This window comes from Panthera tigris, chromosome D2 (genome assembly GCF_018350195.1).
Source record: "Panthera tigris isolate Pti1 chromosome D2, P.tigris_Pti1_mat1.1, whole genome shotgun sequence".
Taxonomy (NCBI): domain Eukaryota; kingdom Metazoa; phylum Chordata; class Mammalia; order Carnivora; family Felidae; genus Panthera; species Panthera tigris.
This window is the reverse complement of record NC_056670.1, coordinates 86,918,426-86,939,545: the sequence shown is the minus strand read 5'-3', so window position 1 is coordinate 86,939,545 and position 21,120 is coordinate 86,918,426. Positions and strand designations below refer to the sequence as shown.

Genomic DNA, 21,120 nt, shown 5'->3' with positions numbered 1-21,120 from the left:
CACCTTGAATAGCAGCAGTTCAGCTAATTTTGCAGCTTCAGGTGATTCACAATAAAAAAAGACACATGAGAGGCGCCTGGATGGCTCAGTCGGTTAAGTGTCCAGCTTTGGTTCAGGTCATGATCTCATGGTTCGTGGGCTCGAGCCCTACGTCGGGCTCTGTGCTGACGGCTCAGAGTCTGGAGCCTGCTTTGGATTTGGGGTCTCCCTCTCTCTCTGTTCCTCCCCTGCTCTCCTTTTGTCTCTCTCACTCTCTCAGAAATAAAGATTAAAATTTTTTTTTAAATTAAATAAAAAGACACATGCTTACTTCAACAGAAGCACAAAAGGCCTTTGACAAAATCCAACACCTATTTAAATAAAAAAAAAATGTAAAATCTAGGAATAGAAGGTACCTTCTTTAATACTTACCAGTGAAATGTTTAAAGCACTTTAGGGTATGTTCAAATACTATTCACTGTACTAAAGTTCTAGACAGAGAAACAGGACCAGGACCTTCCCCACCCCTGCTCACAACCACATGGATAGCTGCCAAGGAAAAAGATCCTCCTTCCTGCTGTCTTGCAGTCGCCCTCCACGCCCTTTCTTTGGAAACCCAGAGATTGTGTCAGCTGGAATAAGAGAAATGTAGCCCCAGCATCACACAGTAGAGCAACCAAGGGTGGGCTTCTAGCTGAGACAAAAAGAAAAAAATCCATAGCTGGTAGAGTCACTTACCATAGGTATAGGTAGAGACAGAGGAGCTAAAAGAAATCGTTCAGTTTTAGAGAACAATCTAGACAAAACACCGAGGAGCCAGGACTACCTAGGTGTGAAAATAAAACTGTTCCTCCTTCCCAGCGTCTCCAGTCAGGAACAAAGATCCCTGAAGTATGAAATGAATGCAGGCTACAGGTCACAATCGGGATGCTACTGGCAAAATGGAGCCTCAGAGCGAAACTCAGACCAAGGGTGTTGCTCTAAGACCCTTTTCTTGAGACTCTAAAGAGTGTGCCTTGTAAACCCTTACGAGAGATGATAAATAGTAGCACTGTCCCCACATCTCTCAGTTCGAGGTGGAGTGGATCCTGTTCCAGAAATATAGGGGTGGCTTTCACCTAGTGGACTACATTATAATTTATCAGAAATCCAAAAACTTTCTTAAAGGCATGAAATCAATTTGAATCACAAGTTTTAGAAACAGTTCAAATGAGAAGAGCCCTCTGGGCAGGAACCAGAACTGAAGAAACTAGACAGCAAAATGAATAAATCAGGCCTAGGTCATGCAGAAGAGAGGTGACGGAGTGCAGAATCCAGAGCCCTAACGTCATTCCCAGAACCGCTGCATCCTAATTAAGGAACTGATGGTGTGCCCTGCCAGATTTCAGTTTCTGTGTATGGGAGGCTAAGTGCCTCCCAGTTCCTCTCCCTCGAATGGACCATCGGTGAATCCCTCATCTCTGTGCTACCATTGTGTGTTGAGTGTGTGCAGGGCACATAACTAGTCACATCAGGTCCTAGGTTTTCAGACTAAGTCACAGACAAGGGACTGTGTCCAAAAAGACTATGTGCATGTAGACCAGATACAGATGATGAGGTCCTACATTTTGAGCTAAACAGCTCTATAAATTGAGGTCCTTTAATTTTATAGTACAGATTCCATGTGTGAGCAATGTGAACTCGGTGGTCATAAAGTGGACAGTGTCCTATTGCATTTTCTAAAGATGGCCACACTACTATGTCCCATCCCACATACTATTTAAGGTGCTCTTACATCGAAGGTGGAGCCTATTTCTCTACCCCTTAGAATTTTCATGGGCCCTATAACTACCTTGTATAGAAAAAGGCAGAATTGACACCATGCTAGTACCATTAGTGTTGCCAAATATCCCCTTGTACGCAAAATCACCCGCAGCAGAGAACCAATGGTCGTCTAGTTCAAAAATTTTTTTCAATACAGTACCATTTCTATCTGAAATTTTCATCCACATTACCTAACCTGATAGTTTTCCCTTAATGAGAAATTCTCTGATAGACACAAAGTCAGACATTCAGTTGAAAATTTGGACACAATAGGTATTTATAAGTTTTACTTTATTCTCACTGTTCAATGAGCTATCTCTGACCAATAAAGGTATTCCTACATTTACTGCATTATTTCTTCCTATGATTTCTGACTTAGGGTTGAAAGATGAAAACACAGGTTCTTTCCTCTGTGAGTTTCCTACACAAGGACTGGTAACTTCAACAGAAGCCTGCCACAAATTCACAAATTCATAAAGTGAACTGGCTACAATGGACTGGTAGTGCTGTAGTCAGGTCACACATAGAAGGGTTCTCACTCAGGTAAAGTACAAGTGAGGATTTCTGAGGTAGAGATGGAAAGATTTCTGCCCTCCACAATCAATTCTTTCTGCCTGAGGTCATGGTTGCAATCTTCACTCTATGGCTTTGAAGACAAACCTGTGTGTCATCTGCACTTCAGGAGCACAGGGAATAAAAAAACTCAGCAAATGCATGTTGTTTTTTTGGTTTTTGGTTTTTTTGTGGCCAGGCTTAGAAGTAATGTTCATCATGTGTGTTCATATTCTCTTGGCCAGAACTCAGTTACATGGTCCCACCCACAACAAAGGGAGGCTGAGAAATGTAGGCTAACTGTGTGCCCAACACAAAGAGAAAGTGAGTTTTGGTATACATACAGCCAGTCTCTGCCACACATGACTTCTCCCCTGTGTGAGTTCTCAAATGTTTGCTGAGGTGTGATTTCTGACAGAAGGTTTTTCCACAATCATTACATTCATAGGGTTTCTCTCCTGTGTGAGTTCTCTGATGAACAGTGAGGGCTGATTTCTGGTAGAAAGTTTTCCTACATTCTTTACATCCATAAGGTTTCTCTCCCCTGTGAGTTCTCTGATGCCTATTGAGGGTTGACTTCTCACAAAAGGTTTTCCGACATTCATTACATTCATAAGGTTTCTCACCAGTGTGAGTTCTCTGGTGTACAGTGAGTTTTGACTTCTGGTAGAAAGTTTTCCCACACTCCTGACATTCAAAGGGCTTCTCACCTGTGTGAAGTCTCAGATGCACAGTGAGTTTTGGCTTCACACAAAAGGATTTCCCACATTCGTTACATTTATAGGGTTTGTCTCTTGTGTGAGTTCTCTGATGTACAGTGAGAGCTGGGCGATGGCCAAAGCATTTCCCACATTGTTTACATTCATAAGGTCTCTCTCCTGTATGAGTTCTCTGATGTGCAGTGAGAACTGACTTCTTATGGAATGTCTTACCACAGTCGTTGCATTCATGATGTGTCTCCCTATTGTGAATCTTCTGATGTATGGTGAGGGCTGACTTCTGGTAAAAGGATTTCCTACATTCATTACATTCATAGGGCTTCTCCCCTGTGTGTGTTCTCAGATGTACGGTGAGTTTTGTTTTCACAGGGAAGGATTTCCCACTTTCATAACATTCATACGGTTTTTCCCCTGTGTGGATTCTCTGATGAACAGTCAGGTGTGACTTATGGCAGAAAGATTTCTCACATTCGACACATGCATAGGGCTTCTCCCCTGTATGAGTTCTCCGATGTACTTTAAGAACTGTTTTACTAATGAAGGTCTTCTCACACTCGCTACATTTATAGGGTTTCTCTCCTGTGTGTATTTTCCGATGTTTACTGAGATTAGACCTCTTGTAGAAAGTTTTAGCACATACATCACATTCAAAAGTTTTCTCTTCTAACGGAGTTCTCGAAAGCTGAGCGAGGTGTGATTTCTTGCTGAAATTACCCCCACTTTGATCATGTTTATGGTGTTGCTCCTCGAAATCGGCTAGACCAAGATGCAACTGTGTTGGTTTCTCACAAAAAGTGTTCCTCCATTTGTTACATCCACAGTGATTCTCCCCTATGTGAGTTCTCTCTTGGGCAGTGACAGCTGACTTACCACAGGCTTCCCGATGTTCATTATACCTACAGGCAGTCTCTCCCATGTGAGCTCTCCTATAGGTACAGAGTGTTGCCCCCTTGTTGAAGTCTTTCCCTTGCCCACTAAATTCAAGAGGCTGCCGCAAAGTCTGATTCCTCGGATGACAACCAGGACAGTCGGCACACCTGAGGGGGCTCCCCGTTGTATGACATTCCTCGGCATTCTCTCCAACACGCATCCCACCAGGCTCACCAGGGAGAAACGTGTTCTGACACACATTAAACAACTCTGGCTTCACTCCTGAGTAGCTTCCGTTATTTATAATCAGTTTAGAAACGTTGGCTGCACTCAAATTAAGTGTTTTTCCCAAACTGGTTCTCTCCTTCGTTGACGTTTCATAGTTGGCCAATCCAACTTGCCACAAAAGTCTGCTCTGATACTCCTGGCCAGTCTCCATCAGGTCACCTGCAGTCTGGACATCTAAAATGAGACAAAGTAACCATATGTATGAACCACACCTAAACATTTCTTACGGAATGTTCATGTAAAAATGGAGAAGTTTCTTTCCATCGTGTAGGATAAGAATTTTACAGAGTTAAAATGGGTATGATTATGATAAGTATATGATTTTTCTTTCTAATGAAATAATGTAACAAGTTACACCAACAGATTCTCTAATGTCAGATCATGGTTTTATTTATTTGTTGGTTTTGCTTTATCTTTTTTTTTTCCTTTTTGAATCCATGAGGAAACCATTGGTCACAATATTCACCTATTCCCTAGTCTTAGTGTTCAGCTGACTTCTCTTCATCTGCCATTTGTGTTCCTGTTCCATTTCCCGCTTTCGCTCACAATAACTGTAGGTCACTTGGGCTGGGCCTTTTCTCATCACTCAGCTTTGAAGATGACAAGGTCTTCCTGGATCCACCACTTTAGGATGCAGTACAGAGCCATTCTTCTGTCATCTCAGCAGGGATGTTGCTTAGGAACAAGGATTTGTTCCCACATTTCTTTACTTTTTCACCTTTCCCTGGGCATCCGTGGGGTTTTTCAAAGGCATCATCTCTCCTTCTCCATGCCAGCCAGAGACCGCTTTTGGCTAATTCCTAATTAAACCCTGCATACTTCGCTTCTCACAACCATAACCGGTACAGAGAGCTCCAACCCTCCACACTGGGCTACCTCTCCCTGCTGGTCTAAAGGGTTTAAGCTCTGCAACCCAGGCTGTGCCCACCATCATTGGAACACCTCTTTCTGGCTCCTTCTTAGATCAAAAACCCTGGCATCCCCACCCCACTTCCTGGTATATGCAGCCCTACTTGACAATGTGCAGTTTCTAAAGGCTTGTGTTTTGCACTCTGGAGTTTTGCCTGTGTCCTAGTTTCAGCGAAAATGCAGTCCGTGTATGGGTCATTGTTTCAGAATGATTTAGCGTAAGCAACTGCACCCTGAAACCCCGGGCTCCACTGGCCTCGAGGACACACGTTCTCCAGATTCTCCTCCCATGCCATGGACTGCCCCTTTCCACACGGTGCGTGGTTCTCCACACCTTCCTGCCACCTGTGATGCCGTGGCTGACAACGCTTGGTCCTGGGCTCCCCTTCTTTTCTTAACAACTCCCTGGGCAACCTCCTCTAATCCTGTGCCTTTAACAATATTTCTAACTTGTACCTTGTAATAGTGATGTCCAATTTCTACTCCAGATATTATATCCACCTATATGTTATACTGTCAAATTTGGTAAATCGCCACCTTAAACTTAAGCTATCCCAAAGTACAGTCTTAATAATTAATCACCCCACAACCACTTTCCCTGGGCTTCCTTACTAAAATGGCACACCCCATGTTCTGTCACCGTGACATCTGTGCTGGTTATCCCACTACTTCACAGGTACTTCGTGTGTCGTATATGTGTTTCATGCTGACTCAATAACTGGTAACCACCTAGAAAGGAGTGCATTTGTTTGATTACTGTCGTTATCCCCATAATTACAAAATGACTAGCGCTTGCTTAACACCTTTGAAAGAATAACGAGTATATAAATAAATGTCTGAAAAAAACTAGTGCGTGAGGATGGAGGAAAGGAGGGCATCTTACAACCTACAGACAGTGGCTAACAAAGGAAAACATTCTAAGAGGAGGCAGGTAAAGACTGGATTTTGGGTAAGACTAAGAAAATAGAAAAAAAGACGGGGGTGGTTTATACATAAGAAGCATCTTTGGAGACTAAATAGAGCATGTCTGAGCCTAGGAAAAGCACGGGTAAAAAACAACCCAGCACGCCCAACATCTGCTATGCTCTCCCCTTCCCAGACCCCTGCCCAGTATGCACTGACAGACCTGGGAGGCTCTGCTCTAGGGGTTCCTCTACTGTCCATGGCTCTGCTCCTTGCTCCAACTTGACGATCACCTCAGGTTTGGGAATGCAGTGCCCTGTTGATCAGAAATAAAGGGGGGGCTTTTACCAAACCGTTTGAAAGAATGACAGGAGCACAGCGTCCAGAGTCGTGCAATGAAGGGCCGATCTGAACCTCTGATTAGAGAGGTGAACACCCACGTTCTTCTGGGCCTCGAATCTTAAACCTAAGTAGCATTTAACCTCATAAACAGTCTGCACGTTTACCAATGAAGAAAGCAGTGCTAGGACACTAAGACACTTTCACTCACCCAGTGACACCAGGCTACTGTAGGTCTCCAGCATCACGACCCTGTACAGGGTCCGCTGGGCATCATCCAGGTCCTGCCACTCCTCCCAGGTGAAGTTCACAGCCACATCCTCAAACGACACCAACCCCTGTAATGAATGACATGTGTCTCAATTCAAGGGATCAGCTGGGATCAGAAGAACAAGTCTGGGAGTTCATTCTTTTTTGTGTGTTTTGTCTTACACAGGATACACCATGCTTTGTACTCTATACCGTGGGCTAAAACGAATCCACAGTAGAACTATCCTACCCATGTTAACTCTTTAATCCCTAAAAGTACAATCATAAAGTTTCCCTTGTCAATCTGGAACCGTCCTTGCTACTAGAGACGAAAAGATAACTGTGCTCCTCAAAGGTGTGTGTGACCTGGTATGGAGGCCTTAGTGTAAACATACACCTGCAGTAATGCACTAGATAAACTAGGTTAGACGTGTTTAATGTAGACAAGAGTAAGAAAGAAGAAAACAGCTGCCCTTGTGCCATCCAATCACACTTCCCTGAAGAGCCAAACACATTAGCTGTTTAATGTCAACAACATATTCTCATAATTATGAGACTACAGTAGAAGTCACGAGGGCAACAGGTACACATGCTACATTAATGGAAGTACAAACAGCACCATGTCCAAATGGTTGCTCCTAGGCTGTGACGAGACATAAAGGCAGTAAAGGTATTTAAGGAACAGATTATAGTTTGCATTTAAAAAAAAAATTGTTTTTGAGAGAGAGAGGGAGACAGAGTGCAAGTGGGGGAGGGGCTGGGAGAGAGGGAGACACAGAATCCAAAGCAGGCTCCAGGCTCTGAGCTGTCAGCACAGAGCCTGACGCAGGGCTCGAACTCACAGACTGCGAGATCATGACCTGAGCTGAAGTCAGACACTTAACCGACAAGCCACCCAGGCACCCCTATAGTTCTGCATTTAAATATCTGACCTAATTCCAACACAACAAATTTGATGCACTCACCGTTGTTTTGAATATTTCAATATTCAAATATTTGAATATTTGAATATTTCCTCCTTATCCCAAAGGGTTGCTTCTGTCCTCCCCAGTGTGAGTACCTCCTACTTCCTAAACCACAGGGTGTCAATAATGAGGGGCCAGTAAGAAGAGATAAGTTACACGGCCAGATTTTCTTTTTAACAGTCCTCCCCTAGAAGCAGGATGGGAAAGAGCTTAGAAGAGAGTGACAGAGGACAAACTTGGGGTTACAGGATACAGAGCAATAAAATTACAGAATAGGGTACTAATCCTACAAAGCAAAAACGAAAAGAAAGCAGGAACACAAGTTGGTTCTAATTTGTTCTGAGAAGGGTGAAGACAGAACCCGGCTGTCTGCATGACCAGCTAGATACATACTGGTGCTATAAGATGAAATAAAATAGGGCACAGAGTGTGCACAAGAGACATAGATTTTGGACACAGCTTGTCTGAAGTGTGTGCGTATGCAGGGATGTCATACTGGCAACTGGATACATGATCTAGAGCTCAGGAGAGATCCAAGCTGAAAATAAACAATGGGGAAGCAGCAGAATTTTAGTAGTAGCTGAAGCCATCAGAGTGAATGGAAAGGCTCACAGAGAACCTGAGACTTTGAAAGGAGAAAGGAACAGGTGCCGTGTCTTAGGACACACCAATGCTGACTGTCAGAGAAAGAGAGACACACCACGACACAGAGAAAATTTCTAGAGATTATTCCAGGAATAGAAATAACCTCCATACTAAGGACTCTATTAATACACGTCATCATATTCACGTTTCTGAAAAGTCCTATGATGATTCAAATAGACACTAAGCAGGTATCTACAAAATATTCTCCCATTTGTAATAATAACCATTAACCAAAGGGGATTTAGAGGATTCTTCCTTAAAATGATTAAATGTGTATGTCTTACCCCAGAGGCAGCATCACACTTCATGAGGAAATACTGGAGTATAAAGGTGCTCTCCCACCACAATTATTCAACAATTTACAAGTGGTAACAGTCAATGCAATTGAAAAGAGATAAATAGTTGTAAAAATGGTCATAATTTAAATATAATTTATACGTAGAAAACTCAAAAGAATCCTATGAGAACTATTCTATAGAAAGAAAATAATTTTCTGTTTTAAGTTTGAGACAGAGAAAGAGAGAGTGAAAGTGCACACACAATCAGGAGGGGGCAGAGAGAGACAGAGAGAGAGACAGACACACAGAGAGACAGAAAGACAGACAGAGAGACAAGGAGAGCACACCAGCAGGCCCGACTCTACCCCACCAACTGTGAGATCATGACCTGAGCCAAAATCAAGAACTGGACACTTAATCACCACCAGGCGTCACAAAGACAAGAATTTTCTATAAGAAAATTCTATAAACTGTAGGTTATAAAAATAATGTCTTCATACCTACAAAAACATTCATACTATAACAACAACAAAAAGCAGAATACATATCAATACATTAACAGAAAACATACAAAGCTATGCGAGAAAAAAATATGAAGGCTACAAGAACTAATAAATGAAAGACACCATATTCACAAGTAGGAAGATCTACATCAAAAAGATATCAATTCTCAGTAAGTTAATAATCAGGAAATTCATGTAATATTATCCTAATAAACAACACATCCTTAGATACAGACAAGCTAATTTAAAAGTTCATAGAGAAGATTAAGTAAGAATAGACAGAGACCGTGGTAGGTTATACTTCTGTTCACCAAAATTTAGTGTCTCTCCCTTATCAGTCAGCTCTGGCTGACATAACAAATACCCTAGACTAGATGGATTCAAAAGCAAATTTCTTGGGGCAACTGGGTGGCTCAGTTGGTTAAGCTTCCAACTTCGGCTCAGGTCACGATCTCATGGCTCGTGCGTTCGGGCCCCACGTTGGTCCCTGTGCTGACAGCTCCGAGCCTGGAGTCTGCTTCGGATTCTGTGACTCCCTCTCTCTCTCTCTTAGCCCCCCGCCCCGCTCACACTCTGTCTCTTTCAAAAATAAATAAACATTAAAAAAAATTTTTTTGTAAGCAAATTTTTCTCAGATTTCTGGAGGCTGAGACATCCAAGATCAGGCGTCAGCCAGTTCTGTGCCTGGTATAGACCATCTTCCTGGCTTGCAGATGGTCACTCTCCTGCTGTGTTTTCTCATGGTGGAGGAATAAAAATCTCTCCTCTTCCTCTTTTCGTAAGGCCACCAATCCTATCAGATTAGGGCCCCAACATTAGGACCTCATTTAACAATAATTACTTTCTAAAGGCTTGATCTCCAAATGCAGTCACATTGGCAGTTAGGGCTGGCCTTGAATATACAAATTCTGGGAGAATACAATACAGTCCACAGTACTCCCTGTGGTGCCCTTCTCTGCAAAAGGATTAATATCCCTTGGAGGTGGAACTCACATAAACAGATCTATATTCTTCCATTTACCCGGCACTGAACAAGAACAAGTGAATGGAAGTGACACATGTCACTTCCAAGCAGAAGCTGGAAGAGCCATGCATAGATCACCATGTCCTCCCTCTGTCACAGGACCAACAATGTTACAGTAAAAAAAAGTGCTCCTCTGTCTGGGATACTGAATGAGACAAAAAGGATAAAAAGCAAAACTGATCCGTGATGGACAGGTAGCATAAGAAAGAATGAAACCTTTGTTGTGGACCCAACTGGTAATGAATCGGCATAACCACCAAACAGAAACAAGCAGTGCAAAGCAACTGGGACGAAGGTGATCCATGATACCAGGGGCTAAATAGCAGATCAGTGTTACTTATGATCACCGGTACTTATGTACCTAATGTTACTGAAGTAACATGAGGGATGATTACCATATGGATTTAAAGCTTTAGAAAAAGAGGTGGGAAAACAGAGTATTAGTAGTAAGTATCAGGCACTAGTCGCTGCCTTTAGTTAAATACTATAGGAAAAGTGATAAGCTCAGGTGGAAAAAAAGACTTCAGTGTGCAAACAGGAATGAAAGAAAATTGGGAGATACTATAAATTTGGGAACCTGTAGGACTGAAAAACTTTCAAAGGATTTCTCATTTTATCTGTTACTGTTTAAGGCTGAAGAAGTTGCCTCTTCCAATTTTTACAGAAAAAAATGTAAGAAATGCTTGGAGAGTCAAGACTAATTAAACTCAACCTCAAGGGAGTAACAAACATGTTATAACCATGGCATCCTGTGACACAACTGAACCCTGAAGACAATACACTAAGTAAAATGAGTCAGTCATGAAAAGATGAATATTGCCTGACTTCACCTATAGAAGCTCCCTAGAATAGTCAACTTCATGGACATAGAAAATAAAATCATGGTTGCCAAGGGCTGAATTAGAGGGGACAGGTACTTGGTATTTAATGAGCAGAGCTTCATTTGGGAAACATGAAAAAATTCTGGAGACAGTTGCACAAGATGATTAAAACTAATGCCACTGAACTGACATTTTTAATTAAAATGGCCAATACGGCCAATTCGAGGTGATATATATATATATAGATATATATATATCTATATATATATATATATAGATATTTTTTTTTTTTTTTACTGTTTATTTATTTATTTTGAGAGAGGGAGTGAGCACAAGCAGGGGAGGGGCACAGAGGGAGGGAAGGAGAGAATCCTAAACAGGCTCCATGCTGTCAGTGCAGAGCCTGACATGGGGCTCGAACCCATGAACTGTGAGATCATGACCTGTGAGATCATGACCTGAGCCAAAATCAAGAGTCAGATGCCTAACCGACTGAGCCACTCAGGTGCTCCAGGTTATGTATATGTTATCAAAATAAAAAAAGTTAACCAACTTTTCACCAAATTGTAGTCCAAAATTCTATTTATGGTTGATGCAAACATCCATTTTTCCTTACTCATTTCTTTTAAATGATTAGCTGGAACAGAAAAATTAAATATCCTTTAACAGGGTTGAAAACATGACAGTTCATTTTTGAACTAGCAATTTCAATTATACGATAATAAAAAATACAGATAGAATCACTGACAAATTTATAAAAATAAAAGGTAAAAATTGTAAAAATCTGAGCTCCTTGTTTCATACTTTGCCTATCTTCATCTTAACACTTGTTTGAACGTGTATCACTGATTCCTGAATACGTTCTCCAACCGGACTCCTGAAGCTGTCACCACACATGTTGGCTAGTAGCACAGCTCAAGAGGGACCCAACCCAATCACCAGGCATATACATCCTTCAGATTTTTCCAAGAAGGACAATTCCAATGTAAAACAGACAGTTACTACATTTGTCTGTGAGCACCAATGCAGATTTTGGATAAACTAACAAAACAAACACATGGGTCTTCATGTAAGAGGAGATTATACCTGAGAGAGGAGGAGGCATCCAGGAGAAATCGCATTAGAGTCACTGGTGAATGGACGGTATATCACACGTAAGGGAAGAAAAGACGACACGGATTTCAGGTGGGACTCGCTCCGTGTGAGGTGCCTTCTGGACAACCACAAAAAAACGCATTCACGGGGGAGTTGGACCTATGGTCTAAAGGATGGGGAAGAGGTCCAAGCTGGAGGGAAATGCTCAAGACTATCAAACCACAGAGGGCCAGACAAGTCGAGGAAAACCGCATCGTGTGAATATGGGGGCCAGATTTGAACACTTGGAGAGCGATGTTCAGGAGAAGAATTCAGGGAAGCAGAAGAAATCATCAGGCAGGCCGCCACAGGAGCTAACGGACAAAAATGTCCAGGAGAAGATCCTGGAGAGCAGTGTCACCACGGCAGAAGGTTCACGTGAGGCGACGTCCACAGTACACTGAGTCTAACTATAATCTAGGTGGATAATGCAGGTTGTAGGTTATTTCCTCACTTAGAAGACGTGAACTGGGACCACACTGAGTAGGTTAAGATGCAGACCAGCAGTGGAAATATTTGTCAGAAAAATACAACTGTGAACAGTCGGCCCCACAACCTACACAGACAGACTAGCTGACAGAAACGTGGGGAGACTTATTTGAAGGACCCGCAGTCAATTCAGTCCCCCAGACATCCCAAGTTTTAGCCGAGGATCAAGTAGGGCCTTCCAAAAGCTGTCTGGGACGCTACTTTCGCAACGCCAGAAAACCCTTAGTGAGCAAGCCGTGTTCCAGCCCCAGGTGACCGACACCGCTGCAGAATGCTGGACATGTTGATTTCCAGGTTGCCAGTGAAACGCTGTCCACGACACCATCTCCGTGACCGACAAAGGCACCGTTTCGGACTTCCGTGCCTGCAAGCTTTCGTGTCCCATGAGAATGCGGCACACTTTCCTCTAAGGGGCCATTCTGAAAAGACAACAAATGTGCCTATCTTTTCTCCACGACATCAGAAAGAGAAATCAGGGACGAATCTGCACTCACCTTGGAGGACTCTCAGGTCATAGAACCCGTCCATACCTACATGCCACCATTTCCACGTTTAGGTATTTTTCCCAGAAGCTGAGTTTCACTTATTTCTACTTTTCTATTTTAATTTATGAACTGCCCTTCGTAAAGCTCACGAAGCACGATGTAACACAAGCTGAGGAGCAAGCAAACAAACCACTCACCAGAGATGAATTCTGCATGTTCTGCTGCTCTTGGAAACGCACCGAGGACTGTGGGAGGACAGCTGGGAGAGAGGGCCAATGGACCAGAGTCATGACAGGACTGCTGTGACTTGCTCCTAGGTCCTGGATTCTCTTGTGTGAGGCTCTCTACACACAGCTAGAAAAGACAATTAACAAGGGGGGGGGGGGTCACCTGCTGTGAGACAACAGAACCTCACACCTTGAGAAACAGCAGGAAACACCCTATTGCAGGGGAACCCCCAAGCCCATTAACTGCACATGCAGTTTATCCTTGGTTACTGAAAACACCCATGTCCTACTGATTTTATCAACAGTTACTAGTAAGAATTAACTTAAAATTCTGAAGATGCTTATTTAAACCACGGCGGTTTAACTACGCTCCTATTAATAGAGACATACACACAGGGCTTCATATTTGCGTTTCCACGGGGACACCTGTAGCTTAAACACCTTATCTTCACGGAAAGTATACATCTTGCAACTCAACATTTTTGGCCTGTGATTTTATAGGAAAAGAACCTAAGGTACATTTCTTGTGTGGCACACTGTTCCCGTAATGGTTCTCAATGACCTGCTTCCCTGTAACCATTTCCTCAACACCGGCGTGGGCTTTGCCATTCGACTTGCTTTGGTCAAAGGGAGCTCAGCTCAGCACCTGTGACCCAGACACAGGATGAAGAGGACTTTTCCACTAGCGGTTACCTTCCGGGAACACTATCATCTTGTGAAGACACCTGGGGCTAGCCTGCTAGGGACGCACGGCTTAGCCGGCAACCAACACAAATCACCAAAAAGGTCAGGCTACACAGTGCAGGGCGGGGGCGGGGGGGGGGGGGGAACTGACCCCTGCCACCGCCTGCTGTGGAGACGCCAAGAAACCCCGCAAATACAACAACTGCCTCACCCTTAGACCCGGGTGCGCACACCTTTCACGATGATCTCTCCGGGAATCGCGGACATCTCACTGCTCATCAATACGCTCACGTTACAGGTGAGCAAACCGAACGCCACCACGGTTGGGGACACCGCTGGAACGAGGACGCCGACCGCAGCCCCCGACGCTCGCTGACCGTCTGCAGACCCACCCCCGCCCTCGCTGCCTCTTGGACTCGACCACCCAGTTCGCCAAGCTCCCGGAGGCACACGCCGCGCCTTCTACAGCGCGCCTTCTCCTGACCAAGCAACCACTGAAAGCACAGCCCGAGCCGGATCCCGCCTCGCCGTCGGTCACCAACCCACCTTCCCGCTCCCACCAAGGGGACGACCCCTCCCCCTCGCCCGCCCAGTCCCCGAGTGGCGCAGGGCTCCCCTTTCACCCTCGCACCAACCTTCAGGGACCGACACAGACCCCAGCCTAGGGCCCTCGGGGAGGCGGCGAAAGAGGAGCCAGGAGCGGAAGTTCCTGGCGGAAGGGGGCGGGGGCCGCACGTGCGCAGAAGGAGCCCGGAAGACTCCCAGAGTCCCCTGCGGGAAGACGTCTGTGCAACGGAGAGACTACATTTCCCACAAACCTCTGCGCTCTGTCCATTAGGAGCTTTGGGAGGTGAGGTGATGGATGAGAGTTGGGGTCCACCCACGTGGCCAAACGTGGGATTCTCGTCCCTTATTAATTCCTGACTTTTTTTTAACTCCTTTGAAAGACATTTAAAAAAAGGTTTTTTTTTTTAATGTTTACTTGTTTTTCAGAGAGAGAGAGAGAGAGAGAGAGAGAGAGAGAGTGAGCGGGAGAGGAGCAGAGAGAGAAGAGACACAGAATTCGAAACAGGTTCCAGGCTGCAAGCTGTCAGCACACAGACACACCATGAGATCTTGACCTGAGCTGAAGTCAGACTCTTAACCAACTGAGCCACCCAGGTGCCCCACATCCTGATTTTACCAAATGATAGAGATGTCGTCTCTAAATAGGAAAAGTCTAATGTGGAGGAAACATTACATCACATGAAATGTTAGCTTTAATTGCTAGCTATGTTATGGTAATGGTTATAGAAGCCACTGGGTTTTTTTTCCCACAAGCATACTAAAGCATGAATAGTGAACTACCACAATATCTGCATTTTATTAAAGTACTTAACAAACAGATATGGCAAGTGTTAAATTAATATTTGTAAAGTAGATCCTGGAGTTTGGGATTGAGTCAGTCTTCAACGAAAGACCACGGGGGAAAGGGAAATGGAGAAGTTTATTGCGCACAGGTTCAGGAGGAACTATACCTCATGCTTCAAGGGGCCACAAGGCGAGAGGTCAAGACAGGGTGCAGGCAGAGTGAGTGCAGTGGAACCTGGACCGCATCTTCATTATGGTCCCCCTTTGATGTGCTTTGGGGTTCCAAGGATAAGGCCAAATGGGTCAATTCAAACCAGAAAGAGTACAGTTTTGCTATGGTCCATGGGGGTCTTACCTAAGGGATGTACAAGGTGAAGGTCGTGGGAGGGAGGGGAACTGTTGCTCACAAGGGGTACTGGGGAAGATTATATGAGGAATTTGCATTTGTTCCTGACTCTGCAGACTGTTATCTAGGGAAGGGCTACTGTCAGTCTGAGGTTCCAGCATGCCCCTTGGGCACACAAAATGGATGCAGAGGCAGAAATATCACGGGGTAGTTATGTAAACATGTACCTGCAACTCTCAATGAACGTATTAAATAGATGCTAGTTCAAATGCCTTCTTTTTAAATTTTAAGTGTGTTTATTTATTTTGAGAGAGACAAAGTCAGCACAAGTGGGGGATAGACAGAGAGAGGGGGAGACAGAGAATCCCAAGCAGGCTCCACACTGTCAGCACGGAGGCCAACATGGGGCTCAAACTCATGAAACTGTAAGATCATGACCTGAGCCGAAATCAAGAGTCAGACATTCAACCGACTGAGCCACCCAGGCGCCCCTAGTTCAAATGCCCTCTTAGTGCAGAAGGCATGTACCAGTTTCATCAATAGATGCTATTCTCACCCATTAAAATAACTTCTAAGCCATCAAAGGATGATATTGCACTATTGGGAAACCTGCTCTAGTGTATATACAGGAATGAAATCATTGGGTCATAGAGTGGATCCCCTCCAAAACAGTGCAGATTTACACTTCCAGTGTCTGGTAATTACTTGCTCAGAGACTCCAACGATTTTTCCATTCATGAATCTACTCATCAAAATCTTATTTATTTTCCTGAGGGTTGGGCTTCAACATGGGCTTCCCTTCCCTGGTTTCTGTCACGCTATAAACAAATCCAACACTCGGCTTTCTGCTGTCGATGCAGCATCTGTAGAAACAGGGATAAAACTGGCTTTTGTAATTGGGTTGATGTGTACTTTAGAGGTAGGGGTGGGGGTTGACTGTCTGGCCCATGACCTATCTGACCTATCTGTGGTTTTCCCTTTTCCTAAAATATGACCTCATCTTTTCAAATTTATGTATCTTTTTCTCATCCTGCAATTGCCCCTCATCGGCTGTACTGTGTAGACCCAGGAACCTCAGTCTTTATTTCCTATTCTCTTCTTTTCTCAGATTCTGGGATCCCTCACCTCCCTTCCTCAGTCCCCTGGATCCCATATTCCTCTATTTAACACCTATGCGTGTGATAGTTGGAGATCCTTTAAATCCCTGCCAAACATTCAAATGTTTGTTCCTTCATCAGTGAAGTTCTGGACCTGGGCTTTTCTTGATGTGAACTTTTAAGTTACTAATTCAATCTCTTCACTTGTTCACATTTTTTTCTTGAGTCAGTTTTGGTATTTTAGGAATTTATCCATGTCATCTAAATTATCTAATGTATGTACAGTCGTTCATATAATTCCTTTTAAAACTGTTTAATTTCTGTAAGGTCTGTAGTAATGTCCAATCTTTCATTTCAGATTTTAGCAATTTGACTCTTATCTATTTCTTGGTCAATTTACTTAATGTTCGTAAGTTTTGTTGACCTTTTCAAAGAACCTGATTTTGATTTCACTGATTTTTTTCTCTTGTTTTTCTATTCTCTGTTTCATTTCTTTCTGTTCCAATCTTTATTTCCTTCCCTTACTTGCTTTAGGTCACTTTCTCTCTCTTTTTTTTTCCCCTCTCCTACCCCTGTTTTTTTCTTCTTTTTCAAGAGTCTTAAGGTGGAAGTTTCCATTATTGATTCAGAATCTCTTTTCTTTTGTCATAGAGACATTTGTGGAATAAATTGACCCCCAAGCACTGCTTTACTTGCCTCCCATGAGTTTTGGTAAGTTGTGTGTTAATTGTCAATTATTTCAGTGTACTTTCTAATTTCCCTTTTGATTTCTTCTTTGACAAATGTAATTTTGGGGGTTGTTCATTTTCAACATATTTGTGAGTTTCCCTAACTACGTTCTGTTTTTAATTATGAAAACCACTCGATCGTGATTTTGTTTTGTATTATTTGTGATTGTGATTGTATTTGTGATTATGTTTTGTATTATTTCCATCATTTTACATGTATTCTAGTTTGTTTTATGGATTAGTATATGGGTTTTCTTGAAGAATGTTTATGGGAAGTTGAGAAGCATGCATATTTGGCTGTTGATGAATGGATTGTTCCAGATATGATGGTTAAGTCTAATTGGTTTATACTGTTATTTGAATCTTCTAGTTTTTAGTTTTTCTTTTGCTTAGTTGTTCTATCCATTATTAACATGAGGTATTGAAGTCTTTAACTATTGTCATTTTATTGTCTATTTCTCCCTTTATTACTGTCAGGTTTTCTTACATGTATTTTGGTATTCTGTCATTAGGTGCATATATGTTTATAACTGCTCTATCTTCTTGATGAATTGACAGTTTTCCATTAAAAAATGTCCCTCTTTAGCTCTAATAACTAGTTTTTGTTTTAAAGTCAATTTTGTCTAGCAGCGGCATAACCACTTTAGTATAGCATTCTTGTATATTTTTGTTTGAATTTCATTTATTTTCCCATCCTTCTATTTTTAATCCATTTTTATCTTTGAATCTCAAGTCTGGCTCTTGTATACAACACAGATATGAGATTTTGTTCTTTATCCAGTCTGATACGCTCTATTTTATGATTGATTATTTAATCCATTCACATTTAATGTATTATTGATATACTTGGACTTTTTTTTGCAATTTTAGTTTTTTTCTATGTTTCACATCTTTTCATTTCTCTATCCCTCCTTACTGCTTTCTTTTGCAAAAGTTAATATTTTCTATGTAAGTTTCATTTATGATTTTTTTTCCTTATATATTTGTTATTTCCTTAGTGATTGCTCTTTGGCTTACTATATACTTCTCAAATTATCAGGATCAGATCTAGATTCATACTTAGTTGTAGTTACATATAAAAGCATGATTTCTATATATCTCTATATGCACCTCACCCTTTCTTAAAGTATTATTTAATACATGTTACATCTAAAAATTCTACAAACTAAACAAAATTTATTATAATTCTTCTATTACATAATTTGATGTTTTTTTAAAGAAGTTGAGAAAAGAAGAGCAAGGATACACTTAATACACTTTTAGGTATTAAACTTATTTATCACTCATGGTTCTCTTCATTTATTCTTATAGTCTCAAGTTACCATCTGGAGTTATTTGTTATCATAATACATATCCTCTCCCACTCACCTCCATTGTACTATTATAAGCAAAGATATTTTCATATATTACAGGCCCAATAAGACATTATATACCTACCTTTTTATACAGTTCTTTCAAATCAGATAAAAGAAGAAAGTAAAAAATTTTTCATTTATACTCTCTTTTATAGTTATCTAATTACCTTTCTTGGTACCTCCCCCTACTTTTGGAGGGCATATATTCAAATTACTCTCTGGGGTCATTTACTTTCATCTTGAATAGCGTCTCTTAATATTTCTTGTCAGGCAAGTCGGATAGCAACAAATTTCCTCAGTTTTGTTTATCTAGGCATGTCTTTTTTTCATCTTCATTTTTTAAAAATAGTTTTGATGGATATAGGCTTTTTGGTTGACAGTGTTTTCCTTTGGGCAATTTGAATACGTTATTTCCATTCCTTCGGACTTCTCTTGTTTCTGCTGAGAAGTACATTGTTAATCTTACTGGGTTTTCTTCACGTGATAAAAAGTTTCCTTTTTAAGTAAAAAGGTCTTCATTTGTCTATCCTCCTCCTCTTAAGATTTCTTCCCTGCCATTCATGTTCAGCATTTTTACTGGATTTCTTTCTGTTTATCTTAATTGTAGTTCACTGAGTTCCTAGCCAGTTAACATTTCTTCATTTGCCATATATCCTTGGAACTGATTCCTCAGATTTCAAATGGTTATTGTTTTCTTTTGTTTTGTTTTATAATTTTCAGTTTGGCTGGGGAGCAGATCAATGGTCCCCCTATAGTGCTGGAAGTCCCTCTAAGAATCACATAATTTTCAAACCTGGATGTTCAGTCACTTGTGAACTTTGCAGTTGTCACAGAGTAATGACACATAGTTTAACAAACAAAACTAAGCTCAAACAATTGTCAGTATTATGTGAATGAGTCATTATTATTTATGTGCTTTGGAAGTTTTGCAGATACTATCATGACCGGGGTATTATACTTAAAAAAATTTTTTTAATTGTATAATAGCAATACACATGTTCACGAAGTGGGTAAAATTATAGCAAATGCTGAAAAATACACCTGACAATAACTTAGAAGGTCTGTTTATATTACAGAATTCATCAAGCAATTGAAAAAAACCCACCATGATACATTACACAATTTAGTAGATCATACAGAGAAAATAAAAAGAAATATTACATAAACTTTTTGCTACAGTATTGGTAAATACATGCCTTCTGGGACTATATTTCCCTTGAATGTCATATAGTCCAAAATGTGAGCTTTTAGAGACATTAATTTAAAATTTACAAGGTCTGTAGAGGACATAATAAAAGTCAGTTAGAGCCTGGAGCTACTTGAACCAGAAGGAACTGTGGCTTTTTACACTATGATGTTGTATTTTAGATTTTGCTGCCAGCCGCTGCCTTGAAAATTTAAGCAAGAGGGGACTCCATGAAGTACAGGAGATCCATTGGTGTCCTTGGCTACATCCTTCAGCCCAGCTATGGAGGTGGAGGATAGTCCCTCTCACACAGATAGAGCCCTAGCCCGTCTCCACCTTGTCTCTCCATGATTCAGCCTTGGGAATTTTCCCAAAGCTAAGGGAGATCAGTCACTCCATTCGTGGGGAGTTCAAGGAGTTCATGGCCAACTTTCAAGCCATAGCTTCTCATGACTCAGTGGGTCAGCTGAGACACATATGACCTAGCTTTTTACAGAGTACCCAACAGGATGAATGTCAGCTTGTTCACAGCGGTCAGCAGCTCAGCAGGATACCCTTAACTGTCTTTCCCTCCACTCCTCTCTTATTTTCTGCACTTCCTCATTGTTGCTTTTTGCAATCATTTCCCAAATAAACGGTGTACACAAGCTAGTATCTCAGCTCTTCTGGGGATAGAGGGGAATACAAAACAAAGACAGCAAGAAACCCAAGCAAGACAACAACTGCTACTCAAGTCAAGTCAAAACAAATACGGGAACCCTAGCCAGAACACTGACCTCTTCTCAGCAAAGAGTGGTCCCCAAGCCAACAATCCTAACGCAATCACCCACCAGAATCAATAACATCACCAGGAGGGTAGCACTTCCCGTGTGTTTCTCAGAAGACCCAATTGCCCCACTGAAAACTACCACTTATGTTTGAGTACATCTCTGCTTGATAGAGCCTGAGTCACATACGGGATATAAACTGCAAGGAAGTCTGGTTTCTCCTGTGACACCTGCAGGACATCGGAGTCCCCCACCTGCCCCCATCCTCTGCAGGACTCTGCCCCACATGTCCGAAGCCTCCTCTCTTGGATCACGCTTCTGCCATTTCACCGCCACGGGTCTCCATGTGCCCTCACTGTGGTCTGGAAAGCTAAGGCAGTCATTAGGCCCACCTGGTCTGATGGTGTTGTGTCTCATTTATCTCC

The 21,120-nt window shown here is 42.1% G+C and overlaps 1 protein-coding gene across 2 annotated transcripts; it reads right to left on the bottom strand.

Moving 5' to 3' along the window:
* Nucleotides 1–2,056: 2,056 nt before the first annotated feature.
* On the bottom strand, nt 2,057–14,591 carry LOC102955686 (zinc finger protein 883). 2 transcript variants are annotated; one of them, XM_042960769.1, is made up of 5 exons: nt 14,502–14,591; nt 13,153–13,309; nt 6,574–6,700; nt 6,247–6,339; nt 2,057–4,385 (listed from the first exon to the last, which is right to left on the bottom strand). In XM_042960769.1, exons 2-5 carry the CDS (start codon nt 13,243–13,245, stop codon nt 2,587–2,589), a joined length of 2,112 nt encoding a protein of 703 aa, XP_042816703.1. In that variant the 5' UTR covers nt 13,246–13,309; nt 14,502–14,591; the 3' UTR covers nt 2,057–2,586. The 2 variants fall into 2 exon arrangements, with proteins under 2 accessions (XP_042816703.1, XP_042816704.1); XM_042960770.1 differs by lacking the exon at nt 14,502–14,591 and adding an exon at nt 14,100–14,245.
* Between the last annotated feature and the right edge of the window lie 6,529 nt (nt 14,592–21,120).

Coding starts and splice junctions, on each gene's coding strand:
- LOC102955686 (XM_042960769.1), bottom strand. CDS start 13,245: ATGACTCTGGTCCATTGGCCCTCTCTCCCAGCTGTCCTCCCACAGTCC. Junction 6,701..13,152: donor ACATGCAGAATTCATCTCTG/GTGAGTGGTTTG, acceptor CATTCATTACAG/GGGTTGGTGTCGTTTGAGGA. Junction 6,340..6,573: donor CAGTAGCCTGGTGTCACTGG/GTGAGTGAAAGT, acceptor TCTGATCAACAG/GGCACTGCATTCCCAAACCT.